This window comes from Populus trichocarpa, chromosome 19 (assembly GCF_000002775.5).
Source record: "Populus trichocarpa isolate Nisqually-1 chromosome 19, P.trichocarpa_v4.1, whole genome shotgun sequence".
NCBI lineage: Eukaryota > Viridiplantae > Streptophyta > Magnoliopsida > Malpighiales > Salicaceae > Populus > Populus trichocarpa.
This window is the reverse complement of record NC_037303.2, coordinates 5568753-5595387: the sequence shown is the minus strand read 5'-3', so window position 1 is coordinate 5595387 and position 26635 is coordinate 5568753. Positions and strand designations below refer to the sequence as shown.

Below are 26635 nucleotides of genomic sequence, written 5' to 3'. Positions count from 1 at the left end.
TTTTCCCTTAATCAACTTGAATCTGCTAATGCAGGGGAGGCATTATGCCAAATGAGGTATAAATGTTTGATAAGGATAGCTTATCCTTGTAAAGAAAGTGTTTCTCAGTCGATTGGTGCTAATCAGAGCCTTTAAGGTGGTTGAAAATGTCACAATTATTCGTATGAAAGTGGCAACTCAATTACTCTTCTCGGCTAAAGATGAACAAAAAGAAACAATGACTAAATGACGTGCCATTCATTCTCTTCATTAAAATCTAAGTGACATGTCATTTGTCTAGACCCTAAAAATTATGGTTTTTAAATAGGATTTTTAAGAATTTTAATTTAGTCCTTATTCTTTCAATTTCAGTGTATACATCCTTAATCAATCACAAAACCTTTTGATCTCTGGAATTTTGGCTCTTTAAAGTTTCAATTGGGTCCCATGTCTTCCAAGTATTGCAGATTGATCCGAAGTAGACTTCCAAACTTAATTTTTTTAAATTGAGTTCCTAATTGAATCAACAAAACTTATTAGAAGTTTAATTAAGTCTTTGAACTTAATTAATTCTTCTAATTTTGGCCAAATTGACTTTTAAACTTAACTTGTTCTTAAATTAAGCCAATTAAACCTTTTAGATGTTTAATTAAGTTCTTAAACTTAATTAATTCTTCTAATTTTGGTCAAGTCAGATTTTAACCTTAAACTTTGTTTCAAATTAATTCTTTCTTTAGCCCATCTTATCAAAATATTCCAATTCGATTATTCTTGTAGCATTTTGACCTATTACTGCTAAGGGCTTGTCCCATAAATATTTTTGGATTTTAAATTTCTAATTGTTTTTATTTTTTGAATAAAAATTGAAAATATTATATATATATATATATATATATAAAAATTTGGGGATCGAAAATTAAGTTATGACAATTATATCGATTGAAATGGGCCTAAATGCCACCTCTCACAATTAATGGGTCTATTTGGGATTATATCGATCCACCCCAAATCCATTTACACTATCAAATAAAGGTGTCCCAAAAAGTAACACAAGAAAAATTCATCACACATGCACATCAACATGAATATAAAATATTCATATTAAAATAAAAAAATGAGTATATACAAATAAACATCAATATTAAAATTTTACATATATTTATATTTTAATTTTTTAAGAACAATATTGTCACCGTAAATGACTTTGTTTTTTGAAAGCAACTAACTAGAAGAATGAGATAGTAGCTTAAAAGGGTATTGTCAGTGGGCACTCTCAAATTCAATAGTCCAGGTTCATAAGAAAATAAAACCTTTTATATTTGTTTCTTATTACTTTTTTATTTAGAAAAAATAATTTTAAACTCTCTTGTCCTTAACCTAGGATAATGACTAATGTTGGTTCATTTATTCTAGGTGGACTTTTACAAAGTGAAATTGACCCGTTAATCATTAACCTAGGAGAATGACCAAAATTGGCTCATTTATCCTAGGTAGACTTGTGAAAATAAAATTTCAACCCGATATTCATTAACCTATGATAATAACCAAAATTGGTTAATTTATCCTAAGTGGACTTACAAAAATAAAATTGTGCCAAATACAACACACACAACCAACAATTCAAAAACACACTTTCGCATCACAAAACAAATTCACAATCTCAACACTAACAAGCTTTCTCAGCTATCCATAACACATTACCCAATCAAAATCATTCTAAAATAACATATGGATTATTCAATAGCATGATATCACTTCAAATAATAGCAATCCATCACAATAAATAATCAATCTTTTATCAAAAAAATCAATAATATATTAATCATACTTAAAACAATTATTTGGCGTTTGGAATCGACCTTCTAGAATGGCTGGGGTCATTGGGAAGTTGCTAGAGTGGTGGTGGCAATATTGACAATTTAGACAATGTTGGTGCGTGGGATCACGCATCGTTACTATTACCAACGCGTGGGATCACGCATCGTTACTATTACCAACGCGTGGGACCACACACCACTTCCAATGAGGGGTTTTTTTGGAGGATTGGGAGTGCCTTCTCCTTGCCTTCCTTCTTGCACTAAGAGTGATGCATACTAACCACCACCTATGGGAAGAAATCTAACCACTCAAAGTTTCGGGTCTTCTCCTCCTCTCTCCTCTTTTCTCTTGGATTGTCTCTCTCTTGTCGAATGCTTAGTTGCCCTACCTGGTGTTGCTATCATTTATGGTTGTGAGGTGGACTGTTATGGTCAATAATGGTTAGAAGTTGTGCTACCATCGGTGGTGATGGTGTTAGCCAAATTATTGTGTTGTTCAATTCGAGTTCACAATCGAGAGGAGGAAATATAGATTGTTTTGGTTGGAAAACAAGGAAGCTACTAGCTTCGTGATCGATGATGTTGCTTCCATGATAGGAAACCTTGTTGGCTGTGGTTTGGGCTGAAATTCAGCAAAGAACAAGAAAGAGTTTGATGTGTGTGTGAGAGAAAGAAAGAGATATTTTATTTTCTCTCCTTTTCTGCCCGATTTGATACTCTTTTTCTTTCTTTACTCCATTCTTAAAATCTCCATTTTAGGAATTTTTGTAATATATTGAAAAATAGGGGTAAAAAACAAGTGATGAAAAGTAGAAAGAATGAATAAAAGAACAAATTTTAGAAAAACCAACAACAAAGGAAGCAAAGAACTTAGGAAATTTGTGGATTTACTTTCCACACATCCAAAACACCTATTTATAGAAATTGAGAACAAAAACATTAATTACTCATAATTCATTAATGTTTATTAATTATGATGAATGCTTATTAATAAATATTCATAAATTATCACAGTTCATGAAAATTCATAAATACATTCATTCTTATCACATTATAATTAATGTATGTATTAAGAAGTTTTAGGGATTAAAAATCACTAATCATTACAAGGACTTTATAGGAAAAAAAAATATTTTTCACTAATCAAACCAAAGCCCAGACTCATGAGCCCACTAGCCAATCCACAAAACTATTTTAAGTTTAAAACTTTTTTTATCCAAAGTTATTTGATAATAATTTCTCATTTATGTTTAATTAGTTTTTAAAACATGTTAATATTCCAATAAAGGTTTTAACCCTAAATGTGAGTGAAGCTCAATTTTAATTTTGTCTTAAAAATATCCATTACATGTTTTATAAAACCAATTTCAACATAGGTTTAACTTCACACCATCCTACTATATAAACAACAAGCAAAACTTGTTTCTTTCCTATTTCAGATTGGAGTTTTAGAAGGTTTTGGGTTTTTTTAAAACACGTCAACCAAGAGTTTTTTAGATTAATTTTTTATTTACCCACAATTTGTTTAAATTGTATTAATATTTTTGGTTAAATACTTTATTTTGAATCTCACTTTTATAGTGGCCTTAGAAGTGCCTTTCCAACATGACTTTACTGCTTTTATCTCGGAAACTATTGAAACCATTCTTTCCAATGAGATGACTCACAAGGCACAGATTCCTTAGGAGTGGTGAATCATTCCTGTCACAGGAAAGGAACTTTTTCTGGAAAAAAGAAGGAATATAATCACAAAGATGAGCTTTATATACTGTGATTAACGAAAGCACGTACTTGGCACAGTTAAAAAGAGAGTATAAACAGGAGAATAGTTAAAAAGTTAGCTCACCATGATCTTATATACTTTTTTTAAAATTTATTGTTCTCTTTTTTTGTTTATGATTGAAGAGAGATGATAGATTCATGATCTTCTGTTTTTTTTTTTAATTGAAGTTTGCTTTGGTGATTTGATTACATTTTGCTTAAAAAACAACACTTCCCATAAAAAAAAATGTTTTTGTAAAAATTTTTTAAAAAAAAGTGAATAAGAAAATTTAGTTTTTAATAGAAACATACATTTTTTTTATTCCAAATCATTATAGAGTTTTTGAATTTTTCCAAATTGTTGTTACTTTTTATTCAATTAAATATGCTGCTAATAAAAAATATTTTTTGTTATCAAAATAAAAAAAATTACATTAATCATAAGATAATTTCAATAAAAAAATAATGCATTTCTCATTAATAATTTATTTGTTTTTCTTTGTACAAATAAAAAACCAAGAAAACAAGATTATTAGACTCGATCAAGAGCTTGATCTTAACCTAGTTTAATCGAGTACAATCCAAAATATCATTTTAATATTTAAAAAAAAAATCAAAACCATATCATTTTTAAATCAGGTTTAAACTAAGTGGAACAATTCATGAGGACACCAGTTGTAGGCTGAGTGATTTGCTTTGAAACCAGGATTGCTCCCTGTACCATGTTATGGAGTCGTCATGTTTAATAACACCCTAGCAGGCTAAAAGAACTTGGGAACAAATTTACACAGAAGTCGAAACCTTAGATGAAGTCCTAAATCACTGGTCTTTACAAACTCCGGAAGAGATTTACCATTCCGCTCGACGTGGTTGAGGTATAGCCAACAAGAACACAGTTACAGAATTTCAGAAAAGATCCTCCAGCTTCAGAAAACATTGGTTAGCCTTCTAATTCACATACAAGACGGAGCTTCATCTTATTCTTCTGCTGAATCTAAGCAGTAAAAGAGGCATATGAGTGTATTAGTTGAATCTAGATAGGCTGCAGACCATAACAACAACTCATTTAACAACCCCTGTTATATACAATGTTGACTTGAAGAGATATGTGTTGACAGCGCCTGCTTATATTCCAGCATTTGATTCCGAAGAACTCGTCTTTCAGGCTTAATCAGAATTAGATCAGCAGGAATTGCATGCAAATTGAAGGGAAGCCCAAGTACCCATGATATGCATAGAGAGGATCATGGGAGTGAGGTTCACCGTTCAAAATTTCAGCAGGTGTCCTTTAGCCACTCTCCTGGAAGGTTTGAGAGCGAGAAAGAGCTGCCGGGTTTGCTTCCAGTACATTAGTGGCATCAGATACATGACCACAGCCTTCTGCTTTGGTTTCAAAATTCTTGAATATAGTACCTTTTGATGTGGGATCCTTCTGGGCAGGCGGGAGACCAAATGTAGCCCGTAGAGGACTCTTTGAAGCCTCGCTTGGGTCATCAATTCTCAGAGTTTTCGGAACCAATATACATTTTTCTGTCTTTTCTTCATCCATAAATTTTGAATCTCTAGAATGCTTGCCTAATTTTGGTGAGCCATTTCCCGAGCAATAACTGGTGGTGGTAGAGGATGATGGAGTAAGGCAGCCATTCGATCCACACAGTGGTACATTTCCAGTTCCAGCAGTCCATGTGGGCATGCAACCCCAATAAGAAGCAGGTACAAATTGCAAAGGAATGTTGGGCGGACAAATGCTGGGAACTGCCAACATTGGTGTGGGGCACAATTGAACTTGAGTGGGAACATTTGTTATGCAAGCCTGGCCAGAGGAGTACTGAGCTGCAGCCATGGAAGTTTCGTTATTCCAAGCTGGATTCCAAGGAAAAACCCATGAAGGAACAGAATAACAAAGCAGAGAATGTGGAGCGCTGAGGTTGTTAGAAGATGCTGGCATATCAACTTGCTCCTGCATAATATTTTCAGGCAATTCATTTTCACAAACAATGAAAGATGCCTTGGATGATCCACATGAGGGCGGCTCCTCTCCATTATCTTGATAATTGACTGAACTCATCTCAACATATCTTTTTGGGTCTCCAAGATTAAGCACGGTCTCCATGGAATCACAAAGAGGTGCTTCAGGACCAAATTTTAGAACCGTCCCATTTGCTGTTGAGGGACTCAAAGTGGTCGCAGATTCAACAGATGATGAAAGTTGGTGACCGGCTGAGTCTGAGTTTTCCATCCTGGCAATAGGCATTCCATCAGAAGATACTAATATCTGACGATATTGAGTAGCTAAGTGCTTATTCTTCCGTCGGCCAGCACCAATAGGAACATTTCTCATTGTTCCACCAGCTGTCCAATATCTTTGGCAATTCTTGCAGAAATGCCTCGGTTGGTTGACATTGTAGTTATTGAAGTAACAGAATTTTGTGTCTAAACAGTTGCATCGTGGACACGGTAGAATTTTATCTGGCTTCTTGAAGACTCTCTCTTTGTCTGTGCCATTAGTCTCCAGCTGACCTTCCTTAGGCTTAGCAATTACTTCTGTCTCATTCACTTGCATTGCAGCTTGGATCTCTTCCTCACCTTGTCCTAAAGCAGAGAACATTTCAGGTTCTTCTGAGTTTTCTTCACTAGGACCCTTAGTTTCTAATTTTGTTATGTCACTGCAGCTGCCCTGATATTAAACAAAAGAACATTAGAGTCGGAATAGAATTGCAAAATTAAGGGGAAAAAATGGATTAGCAGAGTTGAAATGGAATTAAGGGCCCTATATATCTTCACCACATTACAAATAAAAGGAGTAGCATTATGCTGAAAGAATTTAACCAGGAATAAAGAGGGGAAATTTTGAGAATTTGGTTCGCTCGAGACTAATCAATTTTTCCAGTTTTCCAGCTACTTTCTTCTCTTCCTCCATCAGACTTGTATCATAAAATAAAATGAGCGTGCCTTGAAGGGATCATGCTCAGCCACCAAAAAATGCAGTTATCACATCAAAGCATGATTTACAAACAAGAATATTTATTTAAAAAAAGGCAACTTTTGATAGTATACAAAGAATGGGAAACAAAGTTGAAAATCAACCTGCTTTAAACTTACAAGAAAAAATAATGGAGCAGTTGGGAGTATGATTGCCATGATTAAATCACTTTTGATGCAACAGGAGAAGTATGATGAATTTTTCGTTTTTAGCCCCACTACCAGTCAATTGGAAAACCAGAATCACATGACTAATTCTGATCACAATATGAAAATATTTCAGAATTTAATTCAAAATGAACAAGGAAGATCAAATGCAACATACAACCTATTTTCACAAAGCTTTTCTCATTATAAAAGATGAAAAACAATATTTCATAGATTTTCCTAGATAAAGTAATTTCATCTTTCGATTTACAGTCCACGGTTAAAACAGAAATGAAAGTACTAATTTGAAATAAGATGTATATCATCGAGCTAAAATCACACAAACATAAAATTAATAACTTGAATTTCTGGCATCGAAAGACAATTCTGGGCCCAATTTTTTCAAAAATTCTTACTTATATTTACATCATTCCTCAAACAAGTAAATGCCTTCTCAAAAATAAACAAATGAAGGAACAAATGAAAAGAGAAAAACATACGAGGAAAGGAAGTTTCACGTTTGAACAACAGAGGAAACAGAACCTGCGTTTCGAACACGATATCCCAAGAACAATATTTCTACAAACAACAGATGACATCCTTTATTCTTAACTACAAGGCTTACAAAAACTTATAAACCAAAGACCTTCGGTATTTCCCATCAAGAAATGACCACTTTTTCATTCCAGTGTTTACTCAACCAAAAACCAATAACACGAAACAACAAAATACAGTCTCTATTATATTAATTTTAAGATTAATTTAAGCTCAAGCTCATTGCTTCTTGTATCAAACTAGACCAAAAAACAGCCTAAAACATTATATTAGTGCACAAACCAATACAAATCCAACAACCGAGGTAAAATCTCAAGACTTTCAGCTATAAAACTTAACTAAAAACCCTCTTCAAAAACTACATAAAAAATGCAAAATGGGAATATCGTTATATACATAGATGTGGGTGTACCTTGGCTAGTGGTTCGGCCGGAAACTGAGTGTCAGGCACCGGAATCTTTCTACCAAAGAGCTTGAAAGCTGGATCTTTGGACTCACCCTTCATGGTTTTTTTGCTGTATCAAAATAAAAGTTGCAAGCTTTGAAGAGCAGTGATAGTGACACCAAAACCCATATAGAAATTAGTACAACAATATAAAGCAAAAGGAATGTCAAAAAAGATTGAGAAAGAGAGAGATGGAAAAGGATAGGCTTTTCTCTTTTCTTTTCTTTTCCTTTTAGTGAGTAATAAGCTTTATAAAGTAATTGTTGGGGACTGTACGGGGTGGGAGTGTGATTAATATTGTCTTTTAAAATATTTATTCTTTAATATATATTAAAATAATATTTTTTATTTTTAAATTTATTTTTAATATTAATGTATTAAAATATTTAAAATTTAAAAAATATAATTAAATCATGGTATCAAATTCCGCTAGTATGTTTGGGAATGTGGTAGCGGTTACTTTTTAAAGTGTTTTTTATTTCAAAATATATTTAAATAATATTTAAAAAAAAATTATTTTTGATATCAGTACATTAAAATGATTTAAAAACATATTAATTTAAAATAAAAATAAAAAATAAAAAATATTTTTAAAACACAATATCAAACACAGCCTAAAACAATTCTTTCTATCACTAAAAGTAAAAAATCACAAATCTCTGTCCAAGTTAATCCACCTTGAAAAAGTCCCAAGGTGAAGGGATCAGAAGTTTCATTTTTTAAAAAAAAAAAAAAATTTTGTTTTTCTTTGTTTTTTCAGATATTCAAATTGTTTTAAGATAGTTTATAGAAATGAGAAAAAGCCATCACGATCACGATTATCTGAGTATTATTATTATTATTATTATTTGTCTACTTAAATGTTATCGGGTGTTGGGTTATTTTATATGTATAAACTAAGAAAACAAAATAATACAAGTTGTCTTGTTGATTATGTGTTTGAGTTTATCTATTATTATTAAAAAGCAAAACTAAAAGGAATTAATTTTTTTTTCAATTTAATTTTTTATGTTGTGTTGATTGATACTCGATAATTTATTTTTATTTAATTTTTATAAAAATTTTAGGCCTTGAAAAGCAACCCGTCATAATATCAATGCTTGGTTTCTCCAAAAAAAAAATTCAATTTGATTGAAATTAAAAAATATATAGCATGTAATTTACTTTTTATAAAAAAAAGGAGGGTAGATTCTTCACTCTCACTATTTTTTTTCTTTTCAATTAGAACTTCTAATATTGTGTTGTTGGAGATTTAGAGTTGATAATTTCTTTATACATCTTTTCATGTAATTATCTCAATTACAAAAAGTCATCTTATCATTATATTTTTGTCTTTTGTGCTCAAGCTAAAAAAAAAAAAAAGGTTCAATTTTATTATCTTAGAATAATTGAAAATTAGAAGCAGAAACTATATTAGTGAAATAATTAAAAGTCTTTTAAAGAAAATGTGTTAGCATCATTTCTAAATATTTTGTCTTTATGTTTTGTCAAAAATCATTGTTCAAGTTTTGAAATTATATGATTAAGTTGAAAACTTTATTTTTCTTTCATTTGAGTCCTTACGTGTAAGAAAGAGAGAGAATGTTGTTGGATTAAAATGAAAAAAAAAAAAAGGTTTACAAATATTCATTTTTCAACAACAACAATTGTAGTTTTTTGTGTTAGTGGGTTCTATTTGGTTAGAAAAGTTATATTTAGGTCTTCTTTTTTATTTTTCTTGCCCCAAAAAAGTAGATCAGGCTTTAGAATTTTATTTTGATTCAGGTTGAGTTTTTTTTTTAGCTGATTAAATAGTAATTTAATTCCCAAATAGGTGTTTTTAGGTCCTTAAAGTAATATTTAGGTGTTTTCAGCAATCATAAATGACCAAAATTTATCGTGTCGCTTACCACAGCAAGCAATATGTCACCTTCTATTTTTGTTTTCTTTTAAATGAGGTAGGGCAAACAACATGTGATTCGTTCCTAAAATAATAAAAATTAAAAATTAAAGGGCCAAGGAGCATGGGTTTTCCCAGGCTTGTGCTCTTGATTTTTTATTTTTATTTTTTTTAATTTTATCTTTTAATATTTATTTGTTTTGAATTGAACAACATAATTTGTTTTAATTTAATATTTATGGGTTTTTTCACAGTTTCAAGCAAAAACATAAACATAAATATATCATCATCTATAACAATTAAAAAAAAGTTTAAGATAAATTAATCCTCTTTTATATATATATATATATATATATATATATATATATATATATATAATTTAAACTGATATAAGGTTAGTCTAAAAGATAGTACTCCTGTCAAACTTCTTATATAATTCCAAAAAAAAAAAGAATAAATAAATGAGGTGATTTACAAGAAAGAGTACCATGGCCATCGCTAACATGAAAAGTGGTGGCATAAAAGGAAATGGGATTTGGTGACAGTTGGCATCCGAGTCAGCCAAGAGATGTAGTGGCTATGGATGGAGCTGACGCAAGAAAGAAAGACAAAAGCAAAAAAGCAAAAGGAACTTTTTTTCTTTTCGTTTGTGGCCCGAAAAAAGAGCTTAAACTTACAAAGACGAGGCCCTCCCCCGAGGCACTCGCTTTTCTCGCCGCCTTCAAAGTCTTCGCCGGCTAGCTCCTGTGAGGGAGGGAGGGCCCTTGGATCTTCTTGTACTCGTTAAACAAGGAAAATTATAAAACAGAAAAGAACCTCTCTTTTTCGTTTCTTTTTCCTTTTTCTTTTTCTTTTTGTAATTGAATAAATTCACAGGAGTGTGCAGTGGATGATGTTCTCATGGAGGTAGCAACAAAACTACAGCAACAAATGGGTCCAATTCCTAGAAATTTGCATGCAAATTGGGTCGGTTCAATGTTTGATAAGGCAAATCGTGTTATTTTTTTTTATTAATGTAGGTGTTTGAGCCAGTTTACGTGCATATCGACTCATTTTACGGGTCCTAAAGTTAACAACTATGTAACTCTCCAGTGGCTCTGAAATTTGTGGGACTTGAATTGATGATCTTTTAAAAATAAACTTAAAATCTAATCAGTTAAGCTACACCCCTTAAAATTATAAACCGTATTATCTTAACACTAGCTTAGCTTGCAAAGGAAAAGATTGTTCACAAATAATCGATTTCTTAATGTAATGGTACTTCTTTCCCTTTTTCGATCATATACTTACTATTTAAGTAAAGTGAAAGGTTTCAAAATATGTCAGTGTTAAGTCCTCATTTTTACGTTGTTGGATTACAAATTATTCCTCTTGGATGTCTTATCCTCCATGAATAAAAATTAGGGTTTTTAAGTTCAAAGATTACATCATGAAACTATAAAAAAAAAATTAGAAAAAGTTCTGATATATTTCTAAAGCCTGTAAATTAATAATTTGATCTTAAAAACAACAGATAAATTGTTTATAACAGGATTTAAAACTAACACATGTAAAAAAATTCAAAGTTAAATAGAAAAAATAATTAAAATACAAAATTAACTAGAAAAATAATTAAATAACAAGAAAAATAATCTTATAGATCTAATTTGAGGATATTCATGTGTCGAATGACCGACTCTACCAATTTCTACTAAATAAAAGATCTAATTTGAAATTTTACACTTTTCGTGTTGTTTAGTTGAGATTGTAATGACCTTAATTTATATATATATATATATATATATATATATATATATAATCAAATTTCAGCAGAGTTTTTTTTATATTATCAATACCAAGTTATCAATTCAATAATATCACAACCGACATCAATTAATATGATACTAATCCCACCATTCAGGACTATCTCAATTTAGTCATCACATCAATATCTCATTATCTTCAACATTCATTCAATAAAATCAAGAAATAGCAATTTTCACTATAACAACTAATGGAAAAAAATACTTGAGAAGTGAAAGTAAAGAAGCATTACAAAAACATGAATCACAATCGAGTAAGTTGATATATACATAAAAGTACATCATCCTTAATTATATTTGATAAGTAAGCATAATTATGTTACAAAATTATATTAAAACAAAATACTAATTTACTCTATAATTACATCATATAATTTAAGCAAAAGACATAAATCTATGGCAATCGTAATCAACATGACGATGTAAGGTACCTGAAAATTTATTACATAATTATATTAGGTGAAATCTATGTTATAATCAATGATGATTTATCTCTATGGCCTACACATGTATATACTCAAGTATTCATATAATCTTTTTTCTTCTTTATTCAATACCATTTATAACAAAAACATCAGACATGTTGAAATTCATCATTAGTTCATTCCTATATTTATTTTATCACTAAATTATCTAAATTATTTAAATTGTCCAACACTTTGGGTACTAACCCATCATTCCGGGATTTAGTTTTTTCAATTTATCATTCAATGGGACTTTAACTCCATACCTAGGTCACGGATACCATTATCTAGGAAATCAGTTTTCTCAATCCGCCTAATAGCCACGAGACTAATCCTATTAACTAGGAATTTAATTCCTCACTTCGCCTGGTAAACAGGGCACCAATCTCATTAACCAGAGATTAATTTCTCCATTCGCCCAGTAAGCAGGGCACTAACCCAATTAATCAGGGATTAGTTTCTCAATCCGCCTAGTAAGTAGGGCATGAATCTAGTTAACCAAAGATTAGTTTCTACAATTTATTACTCATATCTTTTTTATTTAACATGGATATAATTAAAGATATTTGTAACTAATGATCAAAACACTAATAAATTTCTAGAAGGTGACGAGCACTTACCTGATGTTTGTGCACGTAATGTGGTCCCTTGCTGTTGATTGGGTCTCGTAGCCTTTCCTATACCAAAAAAAAAAATCACTAATCATTCATTTACCATAAGGATCAACTTTATCTTCCATATAAATTTCATTTTCTCACTTATTCACATTAATATGTCCTTGTTCTTGTCATTTATATTGTTTATAGTTGTTTTCTTTTTCATTTAAATTTTCATTTCAAAATCATCACAACTCAATATGATTTCCATATCTCTTAATTTAACCAAACTCAATATTCAAATATATGCTTAGCCGAATTCATTGTTCATAAAAGGAGTAAAATTTCCTTTTGATTATTTACATTTTTAAAAAAACAAAAATCCTAGAACAAGTCAACAAATCCATGTAAACATGTTTCTCCACATTAACAACTCAAACTCTCCTCTTTTTGGTAATTGACCGAAACCATTGGAGAGGGTATAGAAGGATTACTTTTTTTTTTTTTATGAAGTCTCATCATTTCCTTCTATTTACATTTATACACATGTTATTTAACACAATTTTAATCAATTGTATTAATTCTCCAATTTTCCCCAATTTCTTCCTCTTTGTCGAATATGCCCATTAAAGGGGGCAGATTTGTTTCTTTCATTTTTTTTTAAATTAACCAATCTTATTTCATGCTTGTAAATATCATTCAATCATAAAATGCATCATTACAACAATTCACATCACAAATCCCTACAAATCCCCATATAATATTAACAATTGCTTTTCTTCATCAAAATATAAAATCAAAACAATTAATCACATTGGATAGATACATGACCTCATCAATTGAATGATGTTTCAATGATGGAATACAAGAAAATTCCAAGTTCTATTCTCTTCCTCCTTAAACCTTAACTTTTGATTTTTCTCTCCAAAATAACCCTACAAACTCTTAATCACCCATTTTTTATTCCTAATTATACATTAACTACCCTAATTACACCTCTTTCTTTGATGTAATTTAGTAGAAAATGAGTAAAAAAAAGTGATTCCTCGCTTCTAAGCATGAAGAAACACTGACCATGAAAGAAAAAATTGGGTATTTATATACCAAATTTCTTATTATTTGCATATTTACCCCTATTATTTCATATTTCCTTTTTGCCCCACTAATGTTTTATTTCTTACATACTTTATACCATAACACTTTTCTTTCATTTAATCTTACCTCTCCTATCATAACCTATTTTGGGTTATTCCCTAAAATTTACTCCTTTTCCTTTTAAATAAAAAAAATAAGAATAATAAAAAATCAATCAAAATAAATAATAATAGCAAGAAGACTAGTACTTTGGCAAAAGCAAGCTGAGATGATTTCAAATATAAAGAAAGATCAAGCTGCAATTTTGAATGAATTAGGAGCTTAATTGTACTCCATTGTACCCAAAACTGAAAAGACAATGCAAATTCAAAGTCAAATTAAATTATTATCAGATGAATCTGCATAAAAATTAAGCCCAATGACATAATTAGATTTTTAATAGGCCAATTTGATTTAATCATGGGCTAAATTAAAAGTTTAATTATATTTAAGAATTAATTTGGGTCAAATTAAAGGTTTTAATTAAGTGCATGGACTTAATTATACTTTAAATAGGTCAAATTAATTTTATTAAGGACTTAATTAGTAAAAAATTAAGTTTGAGAGCCTAATTTGGGCTTAATTGAAAAGATTAAAATTTTAGAAGATGAAACTTAATTTTTACAAAGACAATTTAAATCAAGGGAAAAATTAAAGAGAATTGAAAGTTTGGGGTCAATTAAGGGTTAAATTAAAGAAATTTACAGTCAAGGATCATTTTGAAAAAGGCATCAAACTCTATGGACTCGATTGAAATCAGTGGTGAAATTGAAGAAATCAGAAAGTTTAATGGTTAATTAAGAGTTAATTTACATAAATCCAAGCCCAAGGACTAAAATGAAAAATTTCTGAAATTCAAAACTAACATTAAAGTTGAACATGGGTAAAATTGCATAAAATTGAAAGTTTAAGGTCAATTAGAGGTTTAATTGAAGAAATTAAAAGTCGGAGGACCAAATTAAACTTTGGCCAAATCCCTAAATTAAAACCATAAAGAGTCCAAAACGACACCATTTTGAAAAGAAAAAAAGAAAAGAAAAGAAAAGAAGAGGAACATACTAGACGATGTGTCGTCTAGTTACTGCTCATCATCTCCTTTTTTTCCATCCAAAAGCTGAATGGGTGGCCACATTTTCAGAGCATTTAATACTTCTTCTCTTCACCAAATTTGACACACCATATACCACAATAATGGCCTAACATTTGATCATACCCCGATATAGCTCTTTCCGGTTCATTGACACCACAATGGCCGTGACGCTAGCCCAAAGAGGCCAACACAAATAGCCTTTAACAATAAAAATTTGATAGTTCATGATGACAACTTTGAACCAACGGTTAGGATCCTTCCAGTTGGAATCAAGGGCCAAGATTTGATACTAGTAAAAGCAAAATGTCCCTCCTCCACCCTCTATAAATAAAGGTGGATTCCAAACATCAGGCATTAAGAAATCAGTGTGCAAAGTTGGCAAAAAATTATCTCTTCCCTATTTTTTCTGGCAATTTTATTCTCTCTCTCTCTCTGCCGCTTCTTCATCCACCAACCATCTCACCACCGACTTATTCATTACCAGCTTCACCATGATTTGCCAGCACAACCACCAGCTGGCCACCCGTAGCCCTTCCAACAACGGTCACGCTACAACAAGTTTTTTTTCCCTCCACCATGGCCTCTCTAGCATCCACCACCATCCTTACATCGGTCCTCCTAGACCATCAACAACAACCCCCATGCCAGGTAACCTTCACCCCTTTTTCTTCTTCTTCCCCCTCCCCCGTGGCAGCTGCATGCAACAACTAAAATAATTAATATGGTCATTGGATCGGGCCAACAACCATGTAGGCCATTATTGGTAGACTGAGATCTGATAACACAAATAACCATTTTGGCCTAGCCTAGATGAAGATCTGATAACACAAATAAGTGACACAATCAAAACAAAACAAGAAGAAAAAACAACAGAATTTAGAGTGTTTGTTTTTGTATTTAAAAAGCATTTTTAAAATTTTTATTTTTTAATTCAATTAATTTTTTTATGATTTTGGATCGTTTTGATGTGCTGATATCAAAAATAACATTTTTTTAAAAAGAATATGTATTATTTTGATATATTTCTAGGCAAAAACATTTCAAAAAATAACCGCTATCACAATTCCTAACACTATAAAAAAAAAAAAAAAGTTATGGTGGACACAAATAGGATAATGTAAATAAAACGAAAATAAAGGGGGACACTCACCATACTATCTTGGGTTATCAGGGGATAATGAGAGGCGCTAAGATTAATGATCCAGTTTCATTTGCAAGACCTCAATAATATTGACACTGCATGGAGTGTAGTAGCAAGCTGGATCACTAGACATTCCCCACAGAGCCAAAAACTGAATAACTAGACACAAATTCAGCTATTTCTCTATGCTCTTTTTCTGGAGCATCAGCATCCACATGAATCAGATAGTAATTCCCTGGATGCATGGTACAATGCCTTCATCACACGTATTAGCTTCTTTGTATCACCTCTAGATGCTGATATCAAAATAAGCAAATGTTGCTAGATATGGTTTGAGGTCTTTCAGCATGTTTAACTTAATCAAAGGGTTGTATCTAGCAATAAGCGTGGTTAGTTTTGTTGGGTTGTATAATGGAGAGAAGAGTATATTGGGGCCGCCATGAATGAGATCATGAAAATTTTGATGCCCGTTTCATTGAATTAGAAGAAAAGGAAAGGGGAAGTTTTGGACGGGAAGTTGGGTAGTGAAGGAAGGGAGAAAGGCAGTAAAAGTTGTTAATGGTGAAGGAGGGCATTGTGAGAGGTGAGAATGCATGGGAATGATAAAAAGGCATGGAAGTGTACTGTGGTAGATCTTGTTGGAGAGGGTTCTTGCTGTGGAGGGAAGCTGGCGTCCAATTGTCACTATAACAGTTGTTATTTTTTTTTTATTTGTTTTTGAGAAACACATTGATTTCATTAATATAAAATTGATGTATAACGAACTAGTACATTTACATTACTCAGTTTTAAAAAATGAAAACAAGAATTTATTACAAAAGAATATATCCAAAAAAAATCTTCCACCGTATTGACGAATTATAGTTTTTTCATTTCTAAACAACATCTAATCCAACAAAAAAATAATTTTTTTAGAATTTTTATAATCAAGATTTATTAAAAAATCATTTTTTTTTCCAAATTATGCACTTAAATAGACTTCCTATGATTAGGGGTGAGAAAAAAACCGAAAAACCAATTAAACCGAGAAAACCAAAAAACAAAAAAAAACAATTAGAATTTTTAAAAAATCAACCGGTTCGGTTCGGTTTTGGTTTTATAAGCCTGAAACTGAAAAAATCAAACCAAACCCAAACCGAAAAAAAACCGAGTCAAACCGGAAAAACCGAGCCAAATCAGTTTTTTTCTAAAATAACCAAACCGAAACTGGTCGGTTTGAAACCGGTTTTGGTTTTTAAAAAAAACCCGCTTTGATTATTTTTTTTATAAAAACCGAACTGAACTGAAAATAATCACCCCTAACTATGATAAATCAAAGAAAATTAATCGATATGAAAATTTTAACGGTTCAATATTATTAATAGATGTTAATCTCTTTGAAACAACAAAATACAATCTCCAAACTTTTATTCATGAGACATAAATATAATATGAGAAGTTTAAACAAAAACATAAGAAATTTTCAACCATGAAAAAAAAAAAAAACAATAACAAAAAGGGGTTGTCATCGGCTTCTTTTAGCTGGTGAAGGCTCAACTTGAGATTAAAAGGAGGATTTTGCTGAGAAAAAAAGAAGAGAGGGAGAGAAAAAAAAAAAAGGAGAGGAGTGATATTTTTCTCATTCATTTAGAATACCTTTCTTGAATAGACTTATGTCTTTATATAATTTAATGTGTTTTTTTTAATTAATAGGTAGGTAAATCTTCGAATAATTCGTTAATCAAACTTAAATATCTTCTCTTAATAATTTGATGATGGACCCTCCACATCGTCTTGATATATTTAAATGAGTTTAATAAAAAAAAATTAATATTAATTTTTAAATTTTGGAAGTTAAAGGAGGGAGTATATCTAAAAATAAAAGGAAATTTATAAAATTAATAGTAGAAATTTTGGATACATGAGATATGTGGTAGAAATGCATTGAGAAATGAAGCTAGATGATGTATTTTGAAATGAAGTTTTATTATAAAAAAAAAGATATAATTGTAATTTTAAGTGTTAGGAATTAAGGAGATAAAACACTCCACTCAATGGAAATTTTATATTTTAAAATAAATTATTATGATAATTTATTTTTATTTAAATGATGGTAGCTAATAGCATAATATAATGTATAAATGACCATATTTTCATATTAGAGGTATTTTAATTTAAAAAATACTATTTTAATTATTATTTCTAGATTAGAAATTATATTTGTATCATAAACCACCAAATTAAATTGGAGATAAGTAGTCATTATAAATTTTAAAAAACAAGAAATTATATTATTAGTGATCTTTTCATCACCATTATAATAAGATCTCCAAATTAATTTATAATTTTGAAGTAAATATAGATAACATATGTATAGATTGTGTGTTTAGTTTTCTATTTGATTCATTATATATTATTATTGATTATATTGATATTTTAGGAGTTTTTTTGGTTATTTTTTCAAAATAAAATATATTTGAACGAAAGTTATAGCCATGTCCTATATCCGTGTCCCTTCATGAGATGAAAGGCAGAAAGGATCCTAGGTCGTTATATATACTTCCATGGGTCTGCTCAAAGCTGCAGCTCCTCACATGAGCTAATTCAATAGATGGTGGCCATAGTCTAGTCTCAGTTCTAGCTTGGCCCAATTCCAAGAGCCACAACCAAGCCTTAATAACTTTAACTACTTAGGGTTTATAAAAAAAAAAAAAAAAACTAAGAAGGCATCACTAAAATCAACAAGAGAAATACCACCAACAATATAGATAGTCTTAATTATGCAATAAAAGAATTAATATCAATTTTTTAAGGATTTTTCTTCTATTTTTAAAGATTTTCATCCAAAATAATAAAAAAATAATGTTTTTTTTTTATAAGTAACACTACCAGATTTAATAATTTTATCGGTGAAAATATTTGTTAGTATTTACCTGTGATTATTTTATCAATAGAAAAATAAAGATAGTTTGAGAGTAAAAGTGATATAGAAATAATCCTGAGGGGTGTAGCTCACTGGTCAGATCTTATATTTGTTCCCTAAATGTCACTAGTTCGAGTCTCATAAATCTCATGGCTATTGGAGACTTACATGGTCGTTAACTTCAGAGCCCGTGGGATTAGTCAAAGTGCGCGCAAACCGGCCCAACATCAACATTAATAATAATAATAATAATAAAAGTAATATAAAAAGTAATTTGATTGTTTTCAGGATTTGAATGAGTTGTTTTTATAGAGGATTGCAATTTGTCTTTTGTCATGTTCCATGCGGCGCCTATTCACATGATTATTGGTTATGTTGAAAGCATTGCATAATTTAAAGTGTTTTTTTTTTTCTCTTTTTCAAGGATATGTCTATTATTTATTGAGGGTGGCATCCTCATACTCGTCGTTGGGCAACACGACTGCTCCATCATCCGACAACCATTCACTACCAGCGTCGATCTCCCTGTGATGTTCCAGCCACAAGCTCAATGTAGAAAATCATAACAATCGTCACCGCTTACAAAACTTCCATTGACTCGGAACTGTTTTATCCTCGTTCACAATCCGCAGTGGAAATTGTTGAACTAAGGGAGGGGTGGCGGCCACTCCCTATGGAGAAGGCAATGTCACCAAGAGAGGCCTTAATTATTATCATAGATATAGCAAAGAGCTAAAGACCTCTCTCGCTAGGGTGATGAGAACGTTAATCCAACTTTATGCTTCTATTTGACTTGTGATCTGGGGGTCTTTTGTTCATACCAACAAGTTCTTCAATAGTCAACCAAAACTAGCCTATTATCCTATAATTTAAAAACATGAGAAAAATACTTATGTGCAAGTATTGTGTAAATAAAGTGTTTGCACTGTGAATAACACTGTAGCGTCATGGGAGCATTGTCTTTTCTGTGTTTTTAGTAAAAAAAAATGTTGTTGGGTCTGGCGTAGCCACCAAACCTAATGCCACTAGCCAAACCCAAGGAAAAACACTGTGCAAGTACCGTATACATAGTGTTTGCACTATGTACCACACTGTAAACATATAGTGTTAGCACTATGGACCACACTATAGCACCAGAGGGCGTTGTCTTTGCTGTTTTTTTAGTCAAAAAATACTATTGGGTTTGACTTGGCTGCCACCTAATGCTTTTGGGTCTGGCATTCTCGCCAAACCCAAGGATATTGGGTCTGACTAGGCAGCCCTACCCAAGGGATATTGGATGTGGCTCCACAGCCAAACCCAAGAATATTGGGTCTGAAATCGTAGCAAGACCCAATAGCATTTGGGCCGCTAGACCCAAGGTTACTGGGTCTGGTTGGGTCTCCAAACCTAATTGCCTTGCCAACCAAACCTAAGGATATTGGGCCTGGCTCCGTGGCCAAACCCAATAGCATTTAGGTCTGGTTCCACCGCCAGAGCCAAGGCAAATGAGTCTGGTTCCACCGCCAGAGCCAATTACGTTGCCCGCTAGACCCAAGGATATTGTATCCCGCTCAGCAGCCAGACCTAAGGATATTGGGTCTGGCTCCGCGGCAAGACCCAATAGCATTTGGGTCTAAGTGCCTAGCTGGACCCAATGATTTTGGGTCTGTCATTTCCCCCAAACCCAAGGCTCCTTGTGGTCCGACTCGGCAGCCAAACCCAATAGTATTTGGGTCTAGCTTTACAACCAAACTCAAGGATATTAGGTCTGGCTCCACTGCTAGACCCAAGGCAAATGGGTCTGACTAGGTCGCTAGACCCAATTGCCTTACCCACTAGACCCAAGGATATTGGGTCTGGCTACGCGGCCAAACCTAAATAGGTCTAGCTAGGCTGTCAAACCCAATTGTTTTGTCCGCCAGACCCAATAGAGTTTGGATGTGGCTGTCTAGTCGAACCCAATGCTCCTTGAGTTCGGCTCGGCAGCTAGACTCCATTTGGGAGGCAATTGCGTTTGGCTATCGAGCCATACCCAAGGCTATCATGTCTGGCTCGTAGCCAGACTCAACGCTCTTTAATTTAGCACTCTATACTTTTTATATTTGTTTTATATTTTTTAAAAAAATTATTATTGATCCGCTGCGGAACGTGGGCCTATATGCTAGTATAATTATATTTGTTGTGCATGGCAAACACTTTGAATCATGGAAGGAACCATATCTATATCTATATAAATATGTGGAAGAAAACCAATAGGCCTCCCTAGAAATCAATAATTCATTTTAAGAAAACAAGTCCAAAATCATTATACTGCAGCTCAAATTTGATTGCGCGCTAATCTATCTGTGTTTGAACTCTCCTCTGCAAAAGCATGGAGAATGTGTATTTTATAATTTGAAAGATTGTCGAGCAGCTTTCTTGTTCCCCTAACTAATCCTTAGTCATCCCACCTAACGCAATTGACTTGTTTGTTTATTTGGTTGGTTAACAGTCGTTATCTACATGCAGCATGCACTTGCTAATTTGCGCCCTCTGCACTTGATAATATTTAACATTTCTACTCTTCCAACTTCGGAAGGAGAGTGCTAAGGCTTGGAAAACGGGGAGATTTCCTTCGTCGTGTAGCCTAACGTCGCTTGGGCTTCAAGAAAGATTTTGAATCTTCTTCCACTTATTTCCCAGTGAAGACACATCAAGATCGTGCTACCTTGAATCTTGGTTATCTTGGTAATGCGATATCTGCAGTATTTGTAGGTTAACCATTACACACTGATCAAATGATAACAGAAGCCCAAAATTGGTCAGCATTTAAGCCTACCAAACACCTCTCTTCTCATCAAGAAACAGTTGTCCATTTATCTCTACTTTTCTCTTTTCTTTCTTGTGCAAAGCTAACTGCGTCACGAGAACCAGCATAGACCTAGAGAGAAGAGACCCTCTTCCACAAGTCACTTCTGTTGACCTATCTATCCCTCACCCTCTCTACCTTCCACGTCGTTGCACCACATCATCAAAGCCAAAACTCATGCACAAGGTTAAATACGTGTCAGATCCAGTGGAAATGTGAAGGAGAAGGACTTGGACAGTTTCTTATAGAACTTCATACGATCATGATTTGCTAGGAACACTTGAACAAGAGCGATAGGACAAAGATTTTTGTGAATCGTGGCTGCCAAGAAAGTGGAAGAAAGAAATTAGAACCCCAGAAGTTATTTGTTTTAAACAACGAAAGACCAAGAATTTGAGAATTAGATTCAGAATAATCATTGAGGTGTAGCAATCAAAGGAAAGATCCAACGAAATGAATGCTGCAGCTACAGGTATTAATGTGCAGAACTTCCACATTCAAGATCAAGAGGGAAAACCTCCATCCATAATCCCCATCAAGGTTCTTTCTCCTCCTCCTCCTACCTCAAGTCAATCTCTTGATTTTGTTTTCTTCACCCATTCTCCTTCTCTATCAAAATAGTCAAGAATTCCCAAGGTTTAATAATTTATCATCTTTCTTTGTCTTCAACATCCTCTCTCTCTAATAGTCTTTATTGATTCTTTATTTCTTGTTTTTAGTCTTTTTAACTACTCCATTGTTTTGATCATTCATTTTTTTATTCTTCTTGAGCAGCACATACTGTGAGTTGACTCTACAAAATTATTATCTACCAACTCGCTTTGTTATTTTTGCAGGTTCAAGAATCAAGCGTCCAGATTGAAACCGCGACGGTGGCGGGGCTATTAGTCCAGAGGCTCTTTCGAGCCCTCTTCTTTGTTCACATCCTCCTAATCGCGATACTAGTAATCTGCCTCGCCATCCGTGGCCTCCTCTCCTCCCACAGCCACCATTTTCACCCTAAGAAGTGGTATCCTCCACTCCTTGCTGCAACAGCATGCGCTGGGATTGTGGCTTTCACATGGCAATGGTTCACTTTCCGCAACCCTTCAAGAGCCCTGAGAGCAGCCTTCTGGCTTAGCCCCTTGCTAACCTGTGCAGTAGGCGTGCTGTTTGTATTAATTAGCTCTACTGCAAGTTTAACAATAGGCGTCATTGCTATAGTTCTTGCCCTGATTCTATCCCTTTATGCTTGTTGGGTGAATCCTCGATTCGATTATGCCACCAAGGTTTTGTCAGTTACTGCTGCTTCCCCTCCTGCCAAGACCACCACATTAATCAACCTCTCAATCATCCTAAGCATTTTGTATTCCTGTTTCTTGGTATCTGGGATTGGCGGAGCCACTGCTGTTGGAACTGTGATAGACACTTCGTTCATTTTGGTGATCCTTGCGAGCCTGGCATGGAGTACGCAAGTGATGAAAAACACACTGCAAGTTACAATTGCACGCATCAAGTACCTACACTTTGCATCTGGGGCAGATATGGACTCGAGAATAGCTTTACGGGACACAATCAAATATTCAATGGGAAGTGTGTGCATCAGCTCAGTCCTTGTGCCGATAATTACCGTAATCCGTGGTTCAGCCCGAGCAATTAGTTTGATTGCAGGGGGCACAGACGAGTTCTTGTTTTCCTGTGCTAATTGTTATTCTGCTGTTGCTGCAACACTAGTTAACTATGGGAATCGGTGGGGTCTTGTGCAAGTAGGGGTTTATAATAAGGGGTTTGTGCAGGCATCCATGGACACATGGGAGATGCTCAGGAGAGTTGGGTTGGAGCCTATAATTGACAGAGATCTGACAGGGTCTTTCTGTTTTCTTTGTGGGATGGCAGGAGGTGCGATATGCACCCTGGTTGGAGGAACATGGACATTTGCCGTTCACAAGAGCTATGCTACAGAAGTGTCAATCTATGCATTCCTGATTGGCTACTTCATGGTAAGAGATCAGCTATCTTTAGTATTGTAAACATTTCTTACAACAGTACTTGGAAACTCACAAAGTTCGATGACGATTTTTTTTGCTTGCAGTGTCGGATAGCAATGGCATGGCAACAATCATGTGTTGCAGCTTACTACATTGCTTACACAGAGAACCCAGAGAACCCACGGCTTGACCCAACTATACTATTTCGCATTCAAGAATTTCAGAGACGTGGAGCTTAACAATCATCTGAAGCTAACTTCATCTCGCTTGCTGACTCCAGATTCATTGTTTTAGATTGAAAATTTGAAACACGACCAGACACACCACCTACACTAGAGCAACATCAATTGATGTTAAAAGGCATGTGATTCTGTGAAAACATTATAATTACAAATTTTTGATTGTTCGTGCAAGATTAATATGGTCACACTCCAGACAGCAGATCTCAGGTCACAGAGGATCAAATTCCAAGGCAGTGCAAATCATATCTACCAAATTTTGATCTCAAGAGTAATCATGTTAAGAAACTCTTTTAACTGCATATGTTTCAAGCTCCATTTGCAATACTTACCAAGGCAAATGAATGCATCTCCATTGTTGCATCAACTGAATGGAAGGGAAATGGAAACAGTAAAATCAGAAGCTTTCCTATATAGTGAAAACAGATCATTACAATTCAAAAGATCAAGAAGAATAAACTATAGACGAAGAATGCCATTGAGAAATGAAGAAGTCAAATACACAAAAATTTAATACAGTAATGCGAGGCTACATGACTACAAAAACTATGACAACCTGCAAGTGCTAACATCAAAGAAGGGTACAACAAAATGCACTGAGAAAGAAAAACACAAAAGTTACTTGGGTCCAAGATGACCTAGGCCACCACATTCTGAGCACATGATGTTCCCTGTCCCACCACAACCTACAAAACCAAATGTACCATAGGATCATTTTCTTTGCGAAATATAACACAGCAGATGAAGATAACCAACAATCAGCTACCATGCTACTGTTCTGAAGTAGCATGCAGCGATCATACCACAAGACCAAGCCTCATGGACGACTACAGGCCAAGCTAGTCAACGTTTACTACTTCCCAAATATGTACAGAGATACTCTAATGTATACTCACTACAACATATCCTCTTGGTGAGTTGAAGTTAACAACAAACATGAATAGACATCAAAATTTATAAGCTAAGGTGAATGGTGAAAAAAAGGAGCCCTAAAGTGGTAACTAATTGAGCTATTTTGCGGAAAGGGATCTCATCACAAGAAATAATTGTCGATGGTATGGCGGTAAACAAGTTTTCTTTTATAGTAGCATTACATCAGAATCAATTCTACTCAGTAAACTTGCCCTACATAACGGGCTGATGACACACTGAAAAGGTCCTGCTGAGCCTAAGCATAAAGGGCTTGCACGAGCCAGAAAAAAGTACATTGCACTTTCTTGAAATACAAAATTATTAATTTCCAGAAAAAAGACTTGTGACATGCGGATAATTAACTCCATAAAACAAACAAAATAGTAATTGACTTGGCCAATTAGCTCAGAAAGTAAGCACATTGTTCAATTTGTAAAAAATGTAGGCTTTGATGATGACCATAGTTTGCCATAACAATAAAATGGTTTCACCAATAGCTAGTGACCAATTAACAGTTACTATTCAGCATGATCTTGACGATAGTCAACTAAATAAATTTCACATGAAAAATAAGCGATTACTTTTTGAAAAAGAAAATTGTTAGAACATGCACTATGAAGCGAAAGAAAAATTACCTAAGCACCTGACCTTGACAATGATGCCCTGGCTTTCCATTATAGAGTCAACATATAAGCCAGAACCAGAGCATGTGGTGCAGAGAACAGCGCCTTTGGCTTGGCAATCAGTGCACCGAGGATTATCTCCAATTACTTTTGCAGCCAACGAAACACCTACGGGCTCCTCAATTCTCTCCTCTGGTATAGGCTTATCGTAACAAAACAGAGATTCAAGACTGCTTCTTCTTCTATGCACATCTCCCATTGAACTTGACTCCTAAAACATCAAACAACAATTCCTGAGGAACTCGTGCATTGAAAAACACATGAAGATGAAAAATTGACTGCTCGACAATAATTAGCACACCCATGAATCTCATTTCACGTATAGGAAAATATACCAGCAAAATCATTTAATATCTTTTTATTATTCTGGGAGTAAAATTGATAAATCCATTATTTTTTTTAGCACACCCTTATTTATTTACTTCTACATTATACCTTTCTATAAATCCTTACACAAGCCTAGACATTGGTTGCTCTCTCATTTTATGAATTGAGAAATGCAGGTGCACAACAGCAGTCATGCCAAAATTTGTTAATACACAGAAGAAAATAACATAATAATAATAAGTGATCACCTACATTCCAATACAGTTTCCAAAAGAAACATGTACCCGAAAATAAAACAAAGAAAGCAAAAAGGAACTAACCCCATGAGAAGAAGCAGAAGGAAAAACAGAGCCATTAGGAGTGATGGCAGAGATTTTTGTGATGCACCCATTTCCACTGAATTGAAACCCATATCCAATCTTATCATTCCTCAGTATATTTGATGATTTTGGTGAAGAAGAAGAAGAAGAAATGGGCAAGAGAATTGATGACCCAATTCTAATTGTAGAACCCATTGAACCCCAAAATACAAATTAAGAAATTAAATCAAGAAGATAATACAGAGCTATTATGTTTAGAATTATCAAATTATAAGAGATCCAAAACTCAAAACTTTGGAGAAATCGATTCTGTTTTGTGGTGTTTCTTTTTAACTTTTATGAGCTTGTGTACCTCTCGTTCGTTGTTAACGATGCAAAGAGCTCGAAAAGTTTGGTGGGTGAAATGAGATCCTATTTTATATATGGGTCGTGAGTTTGAATTTCAATACAAAACTTAAGCCTATGGGGCCCAAAACGTCTTGCATTATTTATCTTTTGAAAATATTTATAATAAAAAAACTAAGTTTTTTATGAGTAAATCTTTCAAACCTTTAAAAGTAAACTAAATGTAAGTTTTATAGATAAAAAAGTTCGCTTTAGACAAATTGTGTTTTTTATTAAAAGAAGAAAATACTTTACAAGTCTTTTTTTTTCTTGGAAAAT

The 26635-nt window shown here is 33.3% G+C and overlaps 3 protein-coding genes across 11 annotated transcripts; 1 reads left to right on the top strand and 2 right to left on the bottom strand.

Moving 5' to 3' along the window:
- Positions 1–4247: 4247 nt before the first annotated feature.
- On the bottom strand, positions 4248–7893 carry LOC7459189 (cyclic dof factor 3). Of its 2 annotated transcripts, none has more exons than XM_002325405.4 (2): positions 7654–7893; positions 4248–6234 (listed from the first exon to the last, which is right to left on the bottom strand). In XM_002325405.4, the coding sequence occupies exons 1-2, from the start codon at positions 7744–7746 to the stop codon at positions 4846–4848; spliced, it is 1482 nt and encodes a 493-aa protein (XP_002325441.2). In that variant the 5' UTR covers positions 7747–7893; the 3' UTR covers positions 4248–4845. The 2 variants fall into 2 exon arrangements, with proteins under 2 accessions (XP_002325441.2, XP_024446888.1); XM_024591120.2 differs by having other exon boundaries at positions 4248–6229; positions 7654–7890.
- Positions 7894–21262: 13369 nt separating this feature from the next.
- On the top strand, positions 21263–23904 carry LOC7459188 (uncharacterized). Its single transcript, XM_002325830.4, has 3 exons — positions 21263–22064; positions 22361–23503; positions 23596–23904. The coding sequence occupies exons 1-3, from the start codon at positions 21978–21980 to the stop codon at positions 23728–23730; spliced, it is 1365 nt and encodes a 454-aa protein (XP_002325866.2). The 5' UTR covers positions 21263–21977; the 3' UTR covers positions 23731–23904.
- Positions 23498–26371, bottom strand: LOC7491066 (uncharacterized). 8 transcript variants are annotated; one of them, XR_002979255.2, is made up of 5 exons: positions 25973–26371; positions 25291–25536; positions 24353–24416; positions 24063–24139; positions 23498–23818 (listed from the first exon to the last, which is right to left on the bottom strand). XR_002979255.2 is itself a non-coding variant. In XM_024591017.2 (5 exons), exons 1-4 carry the CDS (start codon positions 26165–26167, stop codon positions 24094–24096), a joined length of 564 nt encoding a protein of 187 aa, XP_024446785.1. In that variant the 5' UTR covers positions 26168–26371; the 3' UTR covers positions 23498–23818; positions 24063–24093. The 8 variants fall into 8 exon arrangements, 6 of the variants coding, with proteins under 6 accessions (XP_024446785.1, XP_002325440.2, XP_052305520.1 ...); XR_002979254.2 differs by having other exon boundaries at positions 24063–24097; XM_024591017.2 differs by having other exon boundaries at positions 25278–25536.
- Positions 26372–26635: the final 264 nt, after the last annotated feature.

Bases quoted from the DNA above. Each gene is read 5' to 3' on its own strand.
- LOC7459189 (XM_002325405.4), bottom strand. From the start codon at position 7,746: ATGAAGGGTGAGTCCAAAGATCCAGCTTTCAAGCTCTTTGGTAGAAAG. The intron at 6,235-7,653 runs GTACACCCACAT...GTTTAATATCAG, and splicing joins CGGCCGAACCACTAGCCAAG to GGCAGCTGCAGTGACATAAC.
- LOC7459188 (XM_002325830.4), top strand. From the start codon at position 21,978: ATGAATGCTGCAGCTACAGGTATTAATGTGCAGAACTTCCACATTCAA. The intron at 22,065-22,360 runs GTTCTTTCTCCT...TTATTTTTGCAG, and splicing joins CATCCATAATCCCCATCAAG to GTTCAAGAATCAAGCGTCCA. The intron at 23,504-23,595 runs GTAAGAGATCAG...TTTTGCTTGCAG, and splicing joins TCCTGATTGGCTACTTCATG to TGTCGGATAGCAATGGCATG.
- LOC7491066 (XM_024591017.2), bottom strand. From the start codon at position 26,167: ATGGGTTCTACAATTAGAATTGGGTCATCAATTCTCTTGCCCATTTCT. The intron at 25,537-25,972 runs GTTAGTTCCTTT...TTGATGTTTTAG, and splicing joins CTTCTGCTTCTTCTCATGGG to GAGTCAAGTTCAATGGGAGA. The intron at 24,140-24,352 runs GTAACTTTTGTG...TTCACTATATAG, and splicing joins CTAGGTCATCTTGGACCCAA to GAAAGCTTCTGATTTTACTG.